At 38.7% G+C, this 19,795-nt stretch overlaps 2 protein-coding genes across 2 annotated transcripts in view; both read right to left on the reverse strand.

Moving 5' to 3' along the window:
* LOC137247075 (trypsin-2-like) overlaps positions 1-19,795 on the reverse strand; it is a 190,444-nt gene that overhangs the window by 115,927 nt on the left and 54,722 nt on the right. The window lies entirely within an intron of this gene.
* LOC137243684 (trypsin-like) lies at positions 15,617-16,582 on the reverse strand. Its single transcript, XM_067771643.1, has one exon. The coding sequence runs from the start codon at positions 16,580-16,582 to the stop codon at positions 15,749-15,751; it is 834 nt and encodes a 277-aa protein (XP_067627744.1). The 3' UTR covers positions 15,617-15,748.

The raw sequence follows: 19,795 nt of genomic DNA on the forward strand, positions 1-19,795 counted from the left end.
GAGTATGCTCTGGGTGCCTTTCTAGACATCGAGGGGGCTTTTAACAATGTCTTACCGGGGGCAATCGGAAGAGCTCTGGTGGGTTTAGGAGTCGAAGCGGCTCTTCTATGCGGCAGAATTGTCGCAGCGGAGTGGGGAGGGGCCATAATTAGGAGGAAGGTGTGCAGGGGCACGCCACAGGGGGGTGTCCTATCTCCTCTGCTCTGGGTTGTGGTAGTCAACGAGCTTCTTGTGGAGCTGGAAGCCAATTGTTGTCGGGTGGTTGCCTATGCAGATGACCTCGCTATCCTAGTCAGGGGCAAATTTCTGGGCACCCTGCGCGATGTTCTGCAGGGCTACCTGGATACTGTGGCTAGGTGGGCTGAATCATGTGGATTGGCGGTCAACCCGGGAAAAACAGAATTGATTCTTTTTACAAGGAGATATAAGATACCCGACTTCAGAACTCCTTCGATTGCAGGGGTACCGTTGGTACTTACTGACAGGGTTAAATATTTGGGAATTGTTCTGGACAAGAAGCTGTCCTGGAGGCCCAATGTGGAAGATAGGGCCAGGAAGGCCGCGGTTGCCTTATACCGCTGCAGGGGGGCTATCGGAAAGAGATGGGGGCTCTCGCCAGGAGTAGTACACTGGCTTTATGAGATGGTGGTCAAACCGATTCTGCTCTATGGGGTGCTGGTCTGGTGGAAAGCACTGGACACGGAGAGCACCTCCAAAATGTTAGTGTCAGTGCAACGGACGGCGCTTATCGGTATCAGTGGCGCTATGAGAACAACACCTACCTTGGCACTGAATGTCATGCTGAATATGCATCCAGTAGATATTGCGGGAAAGGCAGCCGCGGCCCGGTCGTTGGTCAGGCTTCGTGATATGGGTTATATGCTTTCTGATTTCGGACACTCTAGCCTTCTTACTAATTTCGACTTTATCCCGGACAGGACGGACTATTGCATGCCGGTGGCCGCTCCCTATACAACCTTCACCCCAGTCATTCCTCCGAGGGAGGAGTGGAGAAGAGGAATTATCTGGGGCATGGGACCGGTTAACTTGTTCACGGATGGGTCGAAGTTGGACAGAAAGGTTGGCGGGGGGGTCTTTTGTCAAGAGCTAAATGTAAGCCGCAAGTTTAAGTTGGCTGATCACTGCAGTGTATTCCAAGCGGAAGTTGCTGCGATTAAGGATGCGGTGGATGAAATGCTATCCAGCGCTACTACGGTTAGGGAATTTAACATCTACCCTGATAGCCAAGCGGCTATAAAGGCCTTGAGCTCAACTACAGTGCGATCGAGGGTGGTCTGGGAGTGCCTGACCTCACTTGCGATTGCATCGAATTATTATACAATTAAGATTATCTGGGTCCCGGGCCATAGTGATATTCCGGGTAACTGTCAAGCGGATCTCTTAGCCCGAATCGGTACAACTGAACCGGATGGAGATGGCTGTAGGGATTTCGGGATTCCGCTAGCCACCTGTGGATTTCTCTTCCATAGCTGGGCTTCGAGTCAGCTCAGCAAACGTTGGGCGGACACTACGTCTTGCAGGATATCTAGATCTTTCTGGCCGAAAGTGGATGGCAGGAGGTCTGCTGAAATAATTGGGTTCACTAAGGCTCACTTATCAATGGTCATTGGGGTTTTGACAGGACACTGTCCCATGGGTATCCATGCGGTACGTCTCAATATATTGGAAACTCCAGCAGCTGCAGCTGTATGGAGGATGATGAGGTGGAATCACCAAATCACTTTATGCTTGACTGCCCAGCTTTTGCCAGAACTAGGCGAAAGTATTTCGGTCGTGACTCACTTGGATCTCCCGAGGAGCTGTCCAAGGTTGAGATCGGGATCATTCGGAACTTTATCGTTGCTACCCAACGATTCTCTAAGTAGTTATATCTACGTCACCGTTAGTTTAGTTTATTATATGTGGTATAACAACGGACCGTCATGTTGTCCAAGTGAGCTTCCCCTATCAGGGAAGCTACCACCCAACCTAACCTAACTTATTTTCGTTTGAATTCCCGCAATTTTCTGGGTGCTTTTTGTTAAATTATTAAAAAATACTTTCGATTTAAAAGTAAAAAAAATCTCCTTGTTAACATTATTTTGTCTAAGCAAATTACCTGAAAATTAATTTTGCAAAATTTTATATTGCAACATATAGCAAATATATAAAATTAAAAGTTTACGTTGCGCAAATGCAACGTTAGGACTTAACGCTATGAATTTTTTCAACCGGCAGCACTCAGCCCTGATATTGTTTATTTACATTTTCTGTTAAGAAAAAGTGTTACGTTCTTTCTTTACAAAATGTTTTCAAAAAGATATTTATCTAAAAGAGATATAGAAAATATGGTTAATGAATCGGACGAGGAGGATGAAGTCGTAAATAATATAAAAACGCGGATTCGGTTCATATGATATTGCTGCCGCCTGAGACTGTAGATGCAGTTAGTAACACACAAGATGTGGATGAGGATTTGGGCCGAGCTTCTCTTCCAATTTGCGTCGTGCTCCTTTTTTAATTTTTTCTAAAAATTGGCGGGACGGGACCTACCTGTTTTATACCTACTCCGAACGGCATCTGCAAGGCAGATGAGTTTTCACTGAGAGCTTTTCCTGGCAGAAATACACTCGGAGTGCTTGCCAAACACTGCCGAGGGGCGACCTCGCTTAGAAAACTTTTCTTCTAATTGAAATAACTTGTTCCTAAAATTTTGACGTTGCTTTGCCAAGGGTGTGAACCCAGGATATTCGGTGTGGTAGGCGAAGCACGCTACCATCATACTACGGCGGTGGTGGTGAAAGCTCCTGTAAGGAAGCTTAAACGCAAAAAAGCTGATAGCACTGCTCAAAAAAAACCTCGCTTGGTTCACCTACCTGTTTTTACTGAAAAGCGTTTACGCTGTCGATCTTGCACAAGTCAAACCAAATATGTATGCAATATATGTGAAATCGGTTTACATCCAAAATGATTTCAGAAATATCACAATTAAAACATATTTTTATGAATTAAGCGGGGACTGCCCTCATTGCTTTTAAATGTATAAAACATTTATTTGAGGCAATTTTTAATTTATAATTTTTATTTAATAATTTGGGAAAAATTTAAACAACGGGACATCAGGACGGACAAGGCGACAGCTGTTCCGATTATACCTTGTAAATCTCTTCAAAGCTTTTTCTCCCGGGTTGAAGTGTTACAAATGCATTCAGTCACGTCATGCCTTAGTTGTTGTAAACTATATCCCTAGACGTAGCTGAATGCGTTTGTAACAATTCAACCATCGTAGGAGTGCGGGTTCAACCACACTCCCGGAAGAAAAGCTTTGAAGATATATACAAGATTTAATCGAAACAGCCTTGTCCGTCCTGATGTTACGTTGTTTAAATTTTTCCCAAATTATTAAAACATATTTTATTTACTGCTTTTGAATTTTCACAAAAACGAAATAATTTTTTTTTAAATAAAATGAACTTAAAATTAAAAATTTGTATATTATTAAGGCCTAACGTTGCATGTACGCAACGTGTTCCACCTTCTCAATGGGTTAGGACCGCAAATTTTTTAAAAAGTAAACTTTTTGACAATGGCCGTGGCACCGCCCACTTTTAAAAGAAGGTAATTTAAAAGTTTTGCAAGCTGTAATTGGACAGTCATTGAGGATATCATGATGAAATTTGGCAGGAACGTTACTACTATTACTATATAAGTGCTAAATAAAAATTAGAAAAATCGGATAAAGAACATGCCCACATTTAAAAAAAATTTTTTTTAACAAAAAATTGAAATCTTTACTGTATATAAGTAAATTATGTCAACATTCAACTCCAGTAATGATATGGTGCAACAAAATACAAAAATAAAAGAAAATTTCAAAATTGGAGTGGCTCCGCCCTCTTTCATTTAGTTTGTCTAGAATACTTTTTATGCCATAAGTCGAACAAAAATTTACCAATCCTTCTGAAATTTGGTAGGAGCATAGACTCTATGACGTTAACTGTTTTCTGTGAAAATGGGCAAAATCGGTTGAAGCCACGCCCAGTTTTTATACACAGTCGACCGTCTGTCCTTCCGCTCGGCCATTAAAACGATAACTTGAGCAAAAACCGTTATATCTTTATTAAACTCAATTCGCGTACTTATCTGAACTCACTTTATCTTGGTACAAAAAATGGCCGAAATCCGACTATAACCGCGCCCACTTTTTCGAAATCGAAAATAACGAAAAATGAAAAAAATGCCATAATTCTATACCAAATATGAAAAAAGGGATGAAACATGGTAATTGTATTGGTCTGTTGACGCAAAATATAACTTTAGAAAAAAACTTGGTAAAATGGGTGTGACACCTACCATACTAAGTAGAAAAAAATGAAAAAGTTTTGCAGAGCGCATTCAAAAGCCCTTGGAATCTTGGCACGAATCCTCTTCGTGGTATTACATATATAACTAAATTAGCGGTACCCGACAGATGATGTCCTGGGTCACCCTGGTCCACATTTTGGTCGACATCTCGAAAACGCCTTCACATATACAACTAAGGGCCACTGCTTTTTAAAACCCTCATTAATACCTTTAATTTGATACCCATATCGTACAAACACATTATAGAGCCACCCCTGGTCCACCTATATGGCGATATCTGGAAAAAGCGTCCACATATAGAACTAAGGCCCACTCCCTTTTAAAATACTCATCAACACCATTCATTTCATACCCATATCGTACAAACACATTCTAGAGTCACGCCTGCTCCACCTTTAGAACTATGGCCGGCTCCCTTTTAAAATACTCTTTAATACCTTCCATTTGATACCCACGTCATACAAACACATTCCAGGGTTACCCTAGGTTCATTTTCCTACATGGTGATTTTCCCTTATTTTGTCTCCAAAGCTCTCAGCTCAGTATGTAATGTTCGGTTACACCCGAACTTAGCCTTCCTTACTTGTTTATTCTTAATTGGACCAATTTTTATGGCCACAGAAAATTTCACTGAAATTGCTCCAGCCCTTCTATGCTCAGGACTTAATGGGTTAAGGGGACGCTGAAGCTGATATATGCATGGTGTGTAAAGGATGGTTTGTCAAGGACTTTCAATTTATAACCTGATACATCATGATCAGACCACGATGTGATATGAAGCCCATTACTGGACGCTGGCCCAAGATATGAAGAAACTTTACGCCTGTAAGCCTGTAGACTGGTTGCTGGTTGCTGTGCAGCCCGGTTATGGTGCCGGGCCCAAGTAGCGCTCTAGGCACCATTTTGATGATCTGTAGACTACTCTGTATAATATAATCCCCTTCCCGCAAGCTGTGATGCACATTCACATCTGCGCACATAAAAAGCAATCCTCTGCACTGTTCTTGATCCACAAGCCTTTTTAATTTCAGGTTCTCGAGGTCCTTTTCAGCGTCTACTGCTTTTAGCGTATTAGGTTTATTGTCCTTAGGGCTCCTACTTCTACGGGTGGAAATATATGTAACACCTTCAAATTCCCTATATCCTCTAACTTCACCACACGTGGTATCCAAACCTTGGCCTTTGGTATCGCTGGTATCGGTGCTCTGTCCACCAACTTCAACCCCGCGCTTTCATGTCTTTGAAAGTCTGGGGAAACTCTCAGCAGCCATTCTAAAGTCGCCTTGTTGGTACAGGTCATCTGTTCAACCCCATTTTGCCATTGAATTTCTATACTCCTATAAAAGCCGCCTAGTAATCATTAAATTTTATGGATATGTGTTAGGTGAATAGACCATTAAATCCATAACAAATTAGCGGCTCACTTATACTTGACACAAGATTTTGCTTATTTTAGCCCACTTAGCTTCGAGCAGGCTTCCAACTCAGGTTTTATGGTAGTAAACAATAGATCACGTGATCAGTTTGGAAACAAATAGATCTTAATAAGTGGGGTACGTGTACTTTTCCGTATTTAATCATTAAATTCACGATCGTGGTATCAAAACAATAGTTCAATTGTGAATATATATATACAAATTAGGGTGGTTCAAAAACGTAAAGGCTTTTAGAGACGTAGGAGAGGCAGTGTTCAGTGAGGTTTAGTTTTCATAAATATTTGTAAAACCTAATTTTAGAAAGATTTTGTTAGTCTCTTTTTGAGAAGTTAAACATTTTAAGAAACTCTTATAAAGCCTCAAATATAATGTTTGGAGCAAAGCCCTTGTTCGTACTAAATATACGAACGGTTCGATTGAAAAACTATAAAAAGTTTATTAGGTATATGCATACTCACAAGAGTACAGAAAACAAATTTACACTTTTGGTACTTTCAACTCACATTCTCTACCTTTTGCATTATCATTGCAGTACAACTCTCGACACGGTCACACGTCTATGACCGCGTTTTCATAATATAAATAAATTTAATATCGCAAACTTCAATTTCGTATTTTTCATTTTATCGAAAGGCATTAAAAAGCCTTGTGCCGCGCCACTATATTTGTTTAAATAAAGCCAACAAGAGTTTTCTTCCTAACACTCGGTGGTAAAAGTATAGAATGAATTCAAGCAATTATTTCACGCTCCTTTTTGTCGTTCTTAGCTACGTTTTAAGCTATGCGAACTCGCGATTTCGCATTGTTAAAGGCGAATTGTCGAGGATAGAGGATAGCCCATATATGGTAGAAATATATTATAACGGAAAACCAAAATGCGCTGGTGCATTAGTCAGTGTGGAAATTGTGATTACAGCTGGGCATTGCCTGAATGAAAAAAAAACTAAATCACTCGTGGTTACAGCTGGTGTAACCAATAGAGCACACGAAACTGGACAACGTCGCTTAGTGAAGAATACATATACTCACAATGATTTTAGAGCCGATACAAATCATATGGATATAGGTGCTATTAAAGTGAGTGAACCCTTCGACAAGTGTTCTAAAGTGGACATAATTCCACTTTGCAGTACTGAATTAACACCAAAAACACACCAATGAAAATTAGTGGATGGGGTTCAACTAGAGCAAACAGGAAGAATGATGTACCTGAACTCCGAACTGCTTTCGTGCCCATAGTACCGACTCCATATTGTGTGGATATTTATAAGGCGGCAGGAAGAACTTTAACAAAAACAATGATTTGCGCTGGAGTTGGTGGAAGTGATGCATGTTATGGTGATTCTGGAGCACCAGGCGTTGTGAGAGGAGAACTTTGTGCGGTGGTATCATTTGGGAACGGTTGTGGAAGCTCCGAATTTCCAGGTGTATATACAAATATAATTAATGAAAGAGTTCTAAAGTTTATAAACAAAGTGATGGATTGTTAATGTGCTGTTATAAATCGACTGCTAAGTGGAATATCATCCCATGTTCACCACCTCACGTCCAAGCATACTGAATTTATGCTTAGGTAGGGCGTAATCGAAATGGCAGCTGAGATAAGGTGATATTCCACAGAGCAATCGTAATGGCAATATTCATTTTTGTATTATCTATTAATAAATACTTATTTAGGGTTGCGATTTAATTTCTGGTGATGTGCAATAAATTTGTGACGCATACAAATAGCGAAAATTTTTTTCGAAAATGAAAAAGGGAGGGGGGTAGGTTCCCGGCCCTTCGAACAATTACTTTTTAATAATTTTTACACATTCTAACTTTACGTTTACTGATCTTCACTAATATTAAAAACTCAATAGGTCAAATAAGTCGAGGGCCTACAAGGTGAGCAGTGACTCCCTCCGTCTCCTTACCCCATCCGGGGTCCCGGGATCCCGTCAGGGACATTTCGGCCCTTCTTCGCGATAGTTTTCGGGATCCATCTAGGATCCCGTCGGGGTTATTTTGGGACATTTTCGGTATCCTTCCGGGAGCATTCCTGGATCCCGCCAGGCTTATCTCAGGACTGTTCCATAATTTAGGGACCCTTCCGACATCATTTCTGGATAGTTTTCGGGATCGGTCCGGGATCCTGTGAGGGTTATTTCAGGAATTTTTCGGGAGTATTCCCGGATCACTTGGAGATCCTTCCGGGAACCTTTCTGGGGATCCCGTCGGGGTTATTTCGGGATAATTTGGGGTTCCTACCAACATCATTTCTGGCTAGTTTTCGGGATCCGTCAGGGTCGGTTGGGGACATTTTCGGGATCATTTTGGGTCCCTTCCGGCATCATTTGTGGATAGTTTTCGTGTTCCGTCCGGGATCCCGTCAGTATAATTTCGGGACTATTCAGGGATCATTTGTGTCATTTCTGGATCGTTTTCGAGATTCCGTCAGGGTTATTTCTGGACTAATATGGTGTCATTTGGGAACCCTTCCGGCATCATTTCTGGATGGTTTTCGGGATCCTGTCCGGGTCAGTTTGGGACTTTTTCGGGTGTATTTCGGGATCATTTGGTGTCTCTTCCGGCATAATTTCTGGACGGTTTTCGGGTTTCGTCCGGGATCCCGTGAGAATAATTTCGGGACTCTATCGGGACTAATACGGGATCATTTGGGGACCCTGCCTGCGTTTCAGATCTGTCCGGGAGCCCATCGGGGTCATTTCGAACTTTTTCGGGATCATCGGGGTACCCTTCTGTGGTACTTTTCTGTGTGGTTCTCTGGATCAGTCCAGGATCGTGTCGTTGTCATTTCGGGAAATTTTTGTGACTATTCCGGGATCTTTTGGAGACTCTTCCGGGAGCATTTCTGGATGGTAAGGTTGTTTTGTTTGAAGCAATGTAAACTCGGTTCCTATATTCCTATAAAAGCCGCCTAAAAATCGTTCAATTTTGCGAATACGGGTAACATAAACTGACATTTAAATTATCAACAAATTCAGGCCTCAATAACACTTAGAGCAAGTTCTTGATTATGCCAACCTACTAAAGTTCGAGAAGTGTTGTTGCTCAAGATTTACTGCACTGCTTCCAACTCTGGATTTGTGACAGTGTACGATAGAATATATTAGCAGTTTGGAAACAAATAAAACTAATTAAGTGCACGCTTTGTACATATCATAAAACATAAAGCTTCTATCATAAGAAAATATAAGAAAATGTTATTTTGTTGTTCTTACTAATTAGGTGTTTGTTCCTATTAATTATGTGTTTTACCCGAAAATTTAAGCCAAAATGTGCCGAGTGTTGCATAACTCTAACTGAAATTGAGAAGTATTTTCATTGTGTCTAACTCCTAAAATCTGAGGGAGCAGTTATTGCTTTTTTTTACGACACATTTATGTCGTTGTTGTTGTTGGAGAGATAAAGACACTCCCCGAAGGTTTTGGAAAGTATTATCGGTATTGATGGTCTTTTGCCGGACATACATACGGCACGTTCTCGTAACAAGCACCATTAAGGTACAAGCCGCATCATCTCGAGGACGCCATCCACCACCTTCCATGAGAACTTGGGGTAGCCAAAGCCTCGACTACTAAATAAATGGGATACGCCACCGGTAGGTGAGGTTGAAAATTAGGTTGGAGAAGCTATATATAGCGCTGGGTTCAATCCCCGGGCAAAACAATATTAAACATTTAAAAAAAAGTTCTTTCAATTAGAAACGAGTTTTCTATGCGGGGTCGCCCCTCGGCGAACTCTCCGAGTGTATTTCAGCCATGAAAACCTTTTCTGTGAAAACTAATTTGGCTGCAGATGCCGTTCGGTTTCGACATAAAACATATAGGTTCCGTTCCGCCAATTTTTAGGAAAAGTTAAAAGGAGCACGACGCAACTTGGAGAAGTAGCTCCGCCTAAAATCGTCGGGGGTTATCGCGCCTTGTATTTTTTTATTTTATAAAAAATAAAAGCAGGTATTGGCTGCCGATTTGAAATGTATGTGTATAGCCAAAGACGAATTTGGCATACATTCCAAAGGAGGCTCGAGTTCGAATTGAATAATACAACAAACTAGACTAAGTATTACTTGTCCATCTTAATCTCTGGCAATGGTTTCGATTTTACAAGTCACAAACTATCTCTTCAAGTATCCAACGAGGCAAACTCGTTATCTAATCCATGGATTTCTGTATCACTATTACATCTACCACTAGTCATATTCCGACTCGAAACCTAATTATTTTCAACAAATCGGAAAACAAAAAATTTTTGGACCTAAAAACGAAATTCTTTATCCGTAATTATTATATGAAGACTTTTATAAATAAAAGTCCAAATAAATATTTTTGAAGGCGGTGCAAAGTAAAAATTTATAAAATGAATTTTTGACGACTTAAAAAAATATTTCTTGGGAACAATTATTTTGAAAGATTTTTTTATGTGTATTGAAATTTCTCTGATATTTTTAAAATCCTTAAATTAATCTGCATTTTCCTAATAATAGTTCTTATTTTCTCTCTATTGAAGACATTTTTTACTATATATACAGTAGAATCGCGAATAAGTTACCTCTCGACAAAGTTAAACGCTCGGCTAAGTTGACCAAGCTTGAGCGTTAACGTAGCGCTCTAAAAAGTTAACTATTGGTAACTTTTCTGAGCTCATCAATATTTTTTCACATCCAACCGTTTGTTTGGCACCAAAAAACAAGTGTGGATATTCCCCTATTTCTGTGTGAAAAATTATTTTCGGTGTCGCGAGGCGCAAAAGTAGTTAGTCGTGAGCATTTAAACTTGTGAGTTGTGTAAAACTTGTGTTAAAAATGGGGGAAAAACAGAAAAAATCATCGCGATTCAGATCACACTAGCATCAACAAGTACGGAAGGCTAAATTCGGGTGTAACCGAACATTACATACTCAGTTGAGAGCTATAGAGGCAAAATAAGGGAAAATCACCATGTAGGAAAATGAACCGAGGGTAACCCTGGAATGTGTTTGTATGACATGTGTATCAAATGAAAGGTGTTAATGAGTATTTTAAAAGAGCTTGGGTATCAAATGAAAGGTGTTAATGAGTATTTTAAAAGGGAGTTGGCCTTAGTTCTATATGTGGACCCCTTTTCGAGATATCGCCATAAAGGTGGGCCCGGGGTGACTCTAGAATTTTTTTGTACGATATGGGTATCAAATGAAAGGTGTTAATGAGTATTTGAAAAAACAAGTGGGCCTTAGTTCTATATGTGGACGCCTTTTCGAGATATCGCCATAAACGTGGACCAGGGGTGACTCTAGAATGTGTTTGTACGATATGGGTATCAAATTAAAGTTATTAATGAGGGTTTTAAAAGGGAGTGGCCCTTAGTTGTATATGTGAAGGCGTTTTCGAGATATTGACCAAAATGTGGAACAGGGTGATCCAGAACATCATCTGTCGGGTACCGCTAATTTATTTATATATGTAATACCACGAACAGTATTCCTTCCAAGATTCCAAGGGCTTTTGATTTCGCCCTGCAAAACTTTTTCATTTTCTTCTACTTAATATGGTAGGTGTCACACCCATTTTACCAAGTTTTTTTCTAAAGTTATATTTTGCGTCAATAGACCAATACAATTACCATGTTTCATCCCTTTTTTCGTATTTGGTATATAACTATGGCATTTTTTTCATTTTTCGTAATTTTCGATATCGAAAAAGTGGGTCATATTCGGATTTCGGCCATTTTTTACACCAATACAAAGTGAGTTCAGATAAGTACGTGAACTGAGTTTAGTAAAGATATATCGATTTTTGCTCAAGTTATCGTGTTAACGGCCGAGCGGAAGGACAGACTTTCGACTGTGTATAAAAACTTGGCGTGGCTTCAACCGATTTCGCCCTTTCTCACAGAAAACAGTTATCGTCCTAGAAGCTAAGCCTCTACCAAATTTCACAAGGATTGGTAAATTTTTGTTCGACTTATGGCATTAAAAGTATCCTAGACAAATTAAATGAAAAAGGGCGGAGCCACGCCCATTTTGAAATTTTTTTTTATTTTTGTATTTTGTTGCACCATGTCATTACTGGAGTTGAATGTTGACATAATTTACTTATATACTGTAAAGTTATTAATTTTTCTTTTAAAATTTGAATTAAAAAAAATTTTTTTTTAAAAAGTGGGCGCGGTCGTTCTCCGATTTGGCTAATTTTTATTATGCAGTCATATAGTAATAAGAGTAACGCTCCTGCCAAATTTCATTATGATATCTTCAACGACTGCGAAATTACAGCTTGCAAAACTTCTAAATTACCTTCTTTTAAAAGTGGGCGGTGCCACGCCCAATTTCCAAAATTTTACTAATTTTCTATTCTGCGTCATAACTTCAACTCACCTACCAAGTTTCATCGCTTAATCCGTATTTTGTAACGAATTATCGCACTTTTTCTATTTTTCGAAATTTTCGATATCGCAAAAGTAGGCGTGGTTATTGTCCGATATCGTTCATTTTAAATAGCGATCTGAGATGAGTGCCCAGGAACCTACATACCAAATTTCATCAAGATGACTCAAAATTTACTCAAGTTATCGTGTTAACGGACAGACGGACGGACGGAGGGACGGACATGGCTCAATCGAATTTTTTTTTGATACTGATGATTTTGATATATGGAAGTCTATATCTATCTCGATTCCTTTATACCTGTACAACCAACCGTTATCCAATCAAAGTTAATATCATCTTGGAGCCTCACTCCCACAAACATGCGGAAAGTTGGCCGAATCCATCTTGCAAAGAGTATGTAACACTTCACCAACAGAAATTCATCTAGTCTTCGATAGATACTTTCATCCATCTATCAAAGATTTTCAAAGGCAGACGCCGAAAGAATTTGACGTTCCATTCACTATACGTGTTCCGCTTGAACCATGTCCAAATGACTTTGTAGGTGACTTGAAAAATTTTCGTTTTAAAGAGTGCTTTTTACATTTAACTTAAGCCTACTATTTGGTAGCGGGCGACGATTTCTGCATATGGTGGTAGAAAAAATTATGTGTTTATTGTCCAGAATCACAAACTCCAACAAAATTATGAAAACCTGTTATAAAGAAATAAATGTAAGGGGCGATAACCTCCGAAGAGATTTTAGTCCGAGTTTCTCTTCCAATTTGCGTCGTGCTACTCTTATCCATATCCTACAAATTGGCGGGACGGGACCTACTTGTTTTATGCTGATTCCGAACGGCATCTGCAAGGCAGATGAGTTTTCACTGAGAGCTTTTCATGGTGGATATACACTCGGAGTGCTTGTCAAACACTGCCGAGAACCGACCTCGCTTAGAAAAATTCTTTTTCTAATTGAAAAAACTTGTTTCTTAAATTTTGATGTTTCTTTGCCCGGGGCGTAAACCCAGGATCTTCGGTGTGGATATCGGAGCACGCTACCATCACACCACGGTGGCCGCCAAATGCCTTAGGTTGTGCGAAAACTTGTGGTCGTTAATAAACTTGCATTTGAGACTAGGAAGCAGTGGGAGTTATCCCTTGTTGGTGATGAGCCGCCAACATTCGAGCAATTAGTGGTGTTTCTAGAAACAAGGTGTAGATCACTATCGATGCTATCATCAGCAGTTCCGTCACAAGCAAGTAAGTCCGTTACGGTTAACAAATTTAACAAGGTTTTTCACGCATTTTCAGGGCAGAACAACACTAGTTGTCCTTGTTGTAAGGGCACACGCAAAGTCTACAATTGCGAGAAAAATCGCCTAGATCCTGCAGGAAAATTAAAATTCCTCAAAGATTCGCATCTCTGTTTGAACTGCTTAAGTACGGGTCACTATAAAACTCGGTGCAACAGCTCTTATGCCGCATTTGTCGCCAACGTCATCGTACATTACTGCATAGCACTGCAGCCGCAACCAATATAACCGCCCCAATTGGGAACGTACAAAGAGCAAATTCAAATTAAGCTACCGCTCCTCATATGAAACCGTATCACCGTGTTTGAATACTGAAGCTGATCCAATAATCGCAAATAAAAGAGTTTTGCTTGCTACTGCCCTAGTAAAAGTACGAGATTGTGCTGATCATGGAAACCGGCACGTTTGTTGTTCGATTGCGGATTGCACGCCTCTTTCGTGACTGAGTCGTGTATTCAACGTCTTGGTCTATCCAGAAAATTCTGTTATCACTGGCATTGGATCACCTCAAGGAGGACGAGTTGAAGATGAAGTATTACTTGATCTTTTATCCAATTATTAATGCACTAATTTTGCCAAAAATTACGGGTGATTAGCCCACTCAAACTGTGGTTGCATCAAGATGGCCGTACGTTCAAGGACTATTTCTAGCAGAGCCTCAATTTATGAAGCCTGGTCGCATTGACGTATTGGATCAGTTGATCTGTTCGGAAATTCGCAAGGGTCTGTCAGGATCATTTATGACGCATTTTGCGGTCCTGTACATGTACAAATTTACGCATGGCAGAGGAGCAAAATCTGTTGAGGGTTATATTTGTTCATTTGCGTGTTTGTGCATCAATCGTAGAGGATTTTGCATGGTTTAATTCTTTGACTACGTTACAATTAGTGTGGGTGCTGAACGAATTCTACACAACAGTTTCAAAGAATGCATGGAGGATGATAAACTTCGTATTGCAGATTCCAACATTGAATGGCGATTTAACACCCCCCCCCCCCCCTTCTGCACCTCCTATGGGAGGATATTGGGAGGCGTGTAAAAAAACGTATAAATCATCACTTGAAATGCGTTTTAGGCGGATTTCCATTGTCTTACGACAAGTTTAACACGTTGTTATCAGAAGTGAAACATGTGTTAATTCTCGCCCTCTATGTGAAAGCTAGACAAATGCAGGAGATTTAGAAATCCTAACTCCTGCTCATTTCATAATAGGTGAACCGCTAAAGTCGATCACAGAGCCTGAGGGTCATGGGTTTTATGGTAATCTTCAACAGCGATGGAAAGCAATATCAACTATTAGAACTCATTTTTGGCGTCGTTGGAGAGACGAATATTTGTCAAGTCTTTCAATATGGTTTCGACCATCTCGCAACTTTAAAGAAATGTTGTCGCTGTTTTTAGTGAAGTCACTCCTCCGATAAAATGGATACCTGCCAGGGTCTTAAAATGTCATCCTGGAGGTGATGATCTTGTACGGGTGGTCACACTAAAGGGAACTAATGGAGAGTTGGTACGACCTACCCACTAAAGGAGATATATTTTATGAAGATGGTAAATTCTAATTTTAATATGAAATAGTTTATAATGTATCTCATGATATTGCCGTAATTTTGTATTGAACTCATCAAGTTAGTTAGGCGGTGGTATATTAAGTTTATGAATAATTAACAATTAACAAAACAAATTGGTTTGTTGGGTGAATACACACAAATGTTCACACTTATCCTAAACATTTTAGATGCTATTTTTGAGAATAAAGTTTTTATCAGATCAGAAAGATTTAAAATCAGTTGTTAATCAATCATATTACTCTGCAAAAGGTGATTCTAAACTTATACCAATTTCACACAGAAATTAAATAGAGTCACAATTTTGTTTAATGAAATAATTAATTTCCCTTTTCACATAAGACAAAAATCTGTTCCGTGACAAAATGAAAGAACGCAACTACTGAACACTGTAGGAATTTAAGAAATTCCGTAGAAGTCCATATTTCCCTCAAATTTTAAGTTATTCTAAAGACATTTATATATTTATTATTGGATAGCCTAAACTCTAAAGTTTCTTGCACCTAATTTTGGTTGAATTACTTAAAATGTAAAGTTACACGCGCTATAAATGATACGATTTTAGAACTCCATATAAAACAATTTTATTATGTCACAAAAAAAGTATGTAATTTGGGTTTAAGTTATAACAAATTATATTATACAATTTTTGAAGTTATGCTTATTAAGACGCGTTATGAAAAAATGCTGAGAGTAGAATTTTATACGAAGAACTCAAGTGTTTTTTTCTTTCAAATATTCGAAGAGTTTCTTGGAGCTAGACGGCTGATCTTTTTCCACCGGCGTCGGTTTCATCCATTCTTTTACAAAGTTTAGAACTTGTGCATTATTTAAATTTGTATATATACCCGGATAATTGGGATCTCCACAACCTATCCCAGCTGATACCACCGTACACATTTTCCCATTCACAACACCCGGTGCTCCAGAATCTCCATAACATCTATCACCTCCACCTTCACCAAGCCCAGCACAAATCATTGATGGTGTTAAAGCTTGTATCTCCTTATAACAACTAGCACAATCCTGCTTTGATATTATATCCACGAATGCAGTTCGGAGAAGTTCCGTATTCTCTATTGAGTCTTTACATATTGCACCCCATCCACTAATTCGCATTTGTGTACTTGGCTTTAATTCAGTACGGCAAAGCGCAATTGGTTTTATTGTCGAACTCTTGGTATATGGTGAACTCAATTTAATAACAGCTATATCCATATGTCTAGTTTCCTCATCATAAGTAGGTGGAATAATCAAACACTGCACTCTGCGGAGTTCTCCACGTTCGCGTGTATCATGTACACCAGCTTTAACGTCGATATAACGTGCTTCTCTCTTTTTCACGCAATGCGCAGCCGTAATCACAGTTTCCAAATCGACCAATGAACCAGCGCAAAAATATTTCAAGGAATCAAGTAATAAAACCATATATGGCCTATCCTCTATCGTCGAAAAATTGCCATTTAAAATGCGGAATCGCGAACTCGCATCGCTCAAAAGAGAGCTAAGCAAGACTAACATGAACGCCAAATAATTGCTTAAATTCATTGTAAAGTGTATTTCGTCCACCGATTGTTAAATATAAAGTACTTAAAGCAAGAAAGCTCTTGTGGGCGCTATTTATACCTTTACTCAAACTTCAGACATTTTCAAAATCAGATGAACAAACAGTTTTTTGCTCTACCAAAATGACAAATTCAAGATAAATATGAATATTTCAGCGAAATGAAATTAGCGCGACTTTGGCTAAATTATTTGTTATTCTGTTTCAAAGGAAATATTACCTTTAATTGTTTATATATATATATATATATATATGTATGTATTAGGGTGTTTTAAGGTATCATGGTAAAAACTCAAGTAACATTTCAAAGCCGGTATTTTTATACAATTTATGAAAAAACAAGTAAGGGTGTCTAAATACGGGTGTAACCGAACATTATGTACTCAGTAAGCGTTTCAAGTGCTCAGTTTATTTCAGATAAATTGCTTTCTAATCCTACTGAGGCATATTTTAAATAAAAACTATTCACAAAAAAGTAAGGGAGTCTTAGTTCGGGTGTAAACGAAGTTGGATTTAAGTTTATTTATTTACTGTTTATTTTACATATTTATTTGCACATGTGCATTTCAAGGACACATACATACCTAAAACTTGAAGCTTTCGATATGCTTCAATATTATGAACTTTGATAACATAACGGTTGATTGCAGCGGCAAAACCGAATCGAGATAAATGCTCAGGATAAAAAAATTAGTGGGTTTAACCATGTCCGTCCGTCCGTCTGTCTGTGATCACGATAACTTGTGTAAATATTGAGATATCCCATTGAAATTTGGTATTTGGGTTTATTGGAACACATTTCCCTAAGCTATTTAAAATGAGCGAAATCGGACGTCAGCCACGCCTACTTTTTATACATATATAACATTTTGGAAAACACAAAAAAAAAGATTATTTAGTAAATAATACACCTAGAATGTGAAAGTAGAAATTTGATCTAGACCATTTTTACTAGAAATATTTGATGTTATATGCCCAACATGTGTATCGAATTTTGTTACGAGGGATTTATTTTTTTTAGTCTCTAGAAATATTGTGTAATGCTTGATCGAAATAAGGGCGTGGCACCGCTCATTAAAAAAAATTCTTCAAATTTCCTCTTACTACAAGACTTGGTAAGTGAAATATCATTGATACAAAACTATTTGTCGCTAAGATATAGTTTATTATTCGAGTCTACGAACCTTTTAAACATCTTTTCTATACAAGTGGGCGTGGTCCTTTGACCGTTCCCATCCATTTTTAGTAGAAATATTTTCTGCTATAAAGAAAGTATGTATTCCCAAATTAATTACGATATGTAAATTTTTCTTCGAGTTATGGCTTCCGAAACATAAAAAGTAGCTTTGCCATAAAAGGGGCGGTGTCACGTCCATTTTCAAAAATTTGAACTTTTTCCCATTTCTTGTTATAATTCCACTTGGGAAAAGAAATATAATTGATATAAAGCTCTTTTTTTACAAAGACATAGCTTATTTTATTCGTACGCGACCCCTTTAAAAATCTTGTATATAAAAGTGGGCGTGGTCCTTAACCGATTGCGTTAATTTTTTTCGAAGCATTTCTTATAGTAAAGGCAACCTCTCTGTCGAATTTTATTATGATAGGTTTAACTGCTTTTGATTTATGATTAGAAATATTTTTAAAATTGATTTTATCACAAATGGGCGGCGTTTTCTAAAATTTTTTCATGTTTTTATCAAGAGTCTCAATATCGGCCTACACATCAAATTTCAACATTCTAGGTGTATTATTTACTAAATCAGGTTTTTTGTGTTTTTTAAAATGTTATATATATACGAGTAGAAATTTGGGGGTGGTTATATCTCGCTCATTTTTAACAGCCATGGGAGATGAGTGCCAAAGAATGCATATACCAAATTTCAGTATGATAGCTCAATATTTACTCAAGTTATCGTGTGCACTGCCATCCTCCCAATCCAGTGTATTATGCGGATCATGCCTATTGAACGATTTGCAGCCAGGGGATATATTCGGATGTATTCGAACGGAGCCTTCCCGATACCGGGCCAACTCTGGAAGTATCGCTGAGCCCGCCTTGTCGGGAAGGTGGTCGGGCGAACAAGATGAACGACTTATTATCTCATTTTAATAGGGACGATAATAAGGGGAGGACTCAGTTGCAAGCGAAAGATGACAAAAACGCATTAAGCGAAGTGTCGGACACGGGGAGAAAGATTAGTGGTGCTGTAGCGGTTTAAGCTGGTGGATAAAGCGCATATCCCCACGGTACCAGGTGGGCGGTTCCACGCACAAAGTTGAAGTATGGATAGCATGTGTGATGAAGTCTGAGGATATACTAAAATCCGAATATACCGACACAGGATTGGAAGGTACTCTTCCAAATACTGTACTATACTGTACACGCAACTAGGCAAAATGTCCAATAGTATAGGCAAAAAGAAAAAAAAAGGGCGTGTGGCACTCGGGGACTGCCGCGGTAAAGCTATTGCATATTATCAACTAATGCAATTATAATATTTATGCAACATTTTGTTTTCTTTGATATTAATTCAAGTTTTGTCTTTGATATTAATTCAAGTTAACCGTTCTAAGCGTGGTGACCGATAAGAAAACAAATTTTTTACTTTTATTGAAGAAATGAGAAGTTAATATTTAACTTTCATGATGTATATTGGAACGATTTTCCGTCATCCCTTGTCAAATTTGGTTTTGAGACAAACCGGTTTCGGCGTTGTGCCATCATCAGTGTCGATTTTCGTTCTGATCTGTTGTTGTCATTTGTCCTGTATTTATAGTTCGTAGGTATATGAGCAGGTATTGTCAAATTGATGCTTGTGTATATTTAGTTATGTGTATGTGCTGTGTGTTTGTTCAGAACCGAGGGTGGTTTTACTAATCGATTTGTGTGGCTGACTGGGGTAGGTAGAAATCTGTGATTTTAGTCGTTTGACCTTCTTTGTCGGTTTTTTGTTTTGGTGTGTTAATTGTTTTGTGTTTATTTGTTGTTGTGTGTTTGTCTGATGTACCTGTGTTATTAAGTCGTTTCCTGTAAACAAGTTTTAAAGGCTCGAATATTGTGTCAGAAATTGTGTTTATCTGTTCGTTTATTATTCTGCCGTCGAATGTTTTCTGTTTGTAGATTTCCATGTTTTCGGGTACGTTGAGACGTCGGCCCTTTTCTTGTATGTGAAGAACCCTAACTGTTTTATTGA

The sequence above is a fragment of the Eurosta solidaginis genome, chromosome 3 (assembly GCF_040869045.1).
Source record: "Eurosta solidaginis isolate ZX-2024a chromosome 3, ASM4086904v1, whole genome shotgun sequence".
Lineage (NCBI taxonomy): Eukaryota > Metazoa > Arthropoda > Insecta > Diptera > Tephritidae > Eurosta > Eurosta solidaginis.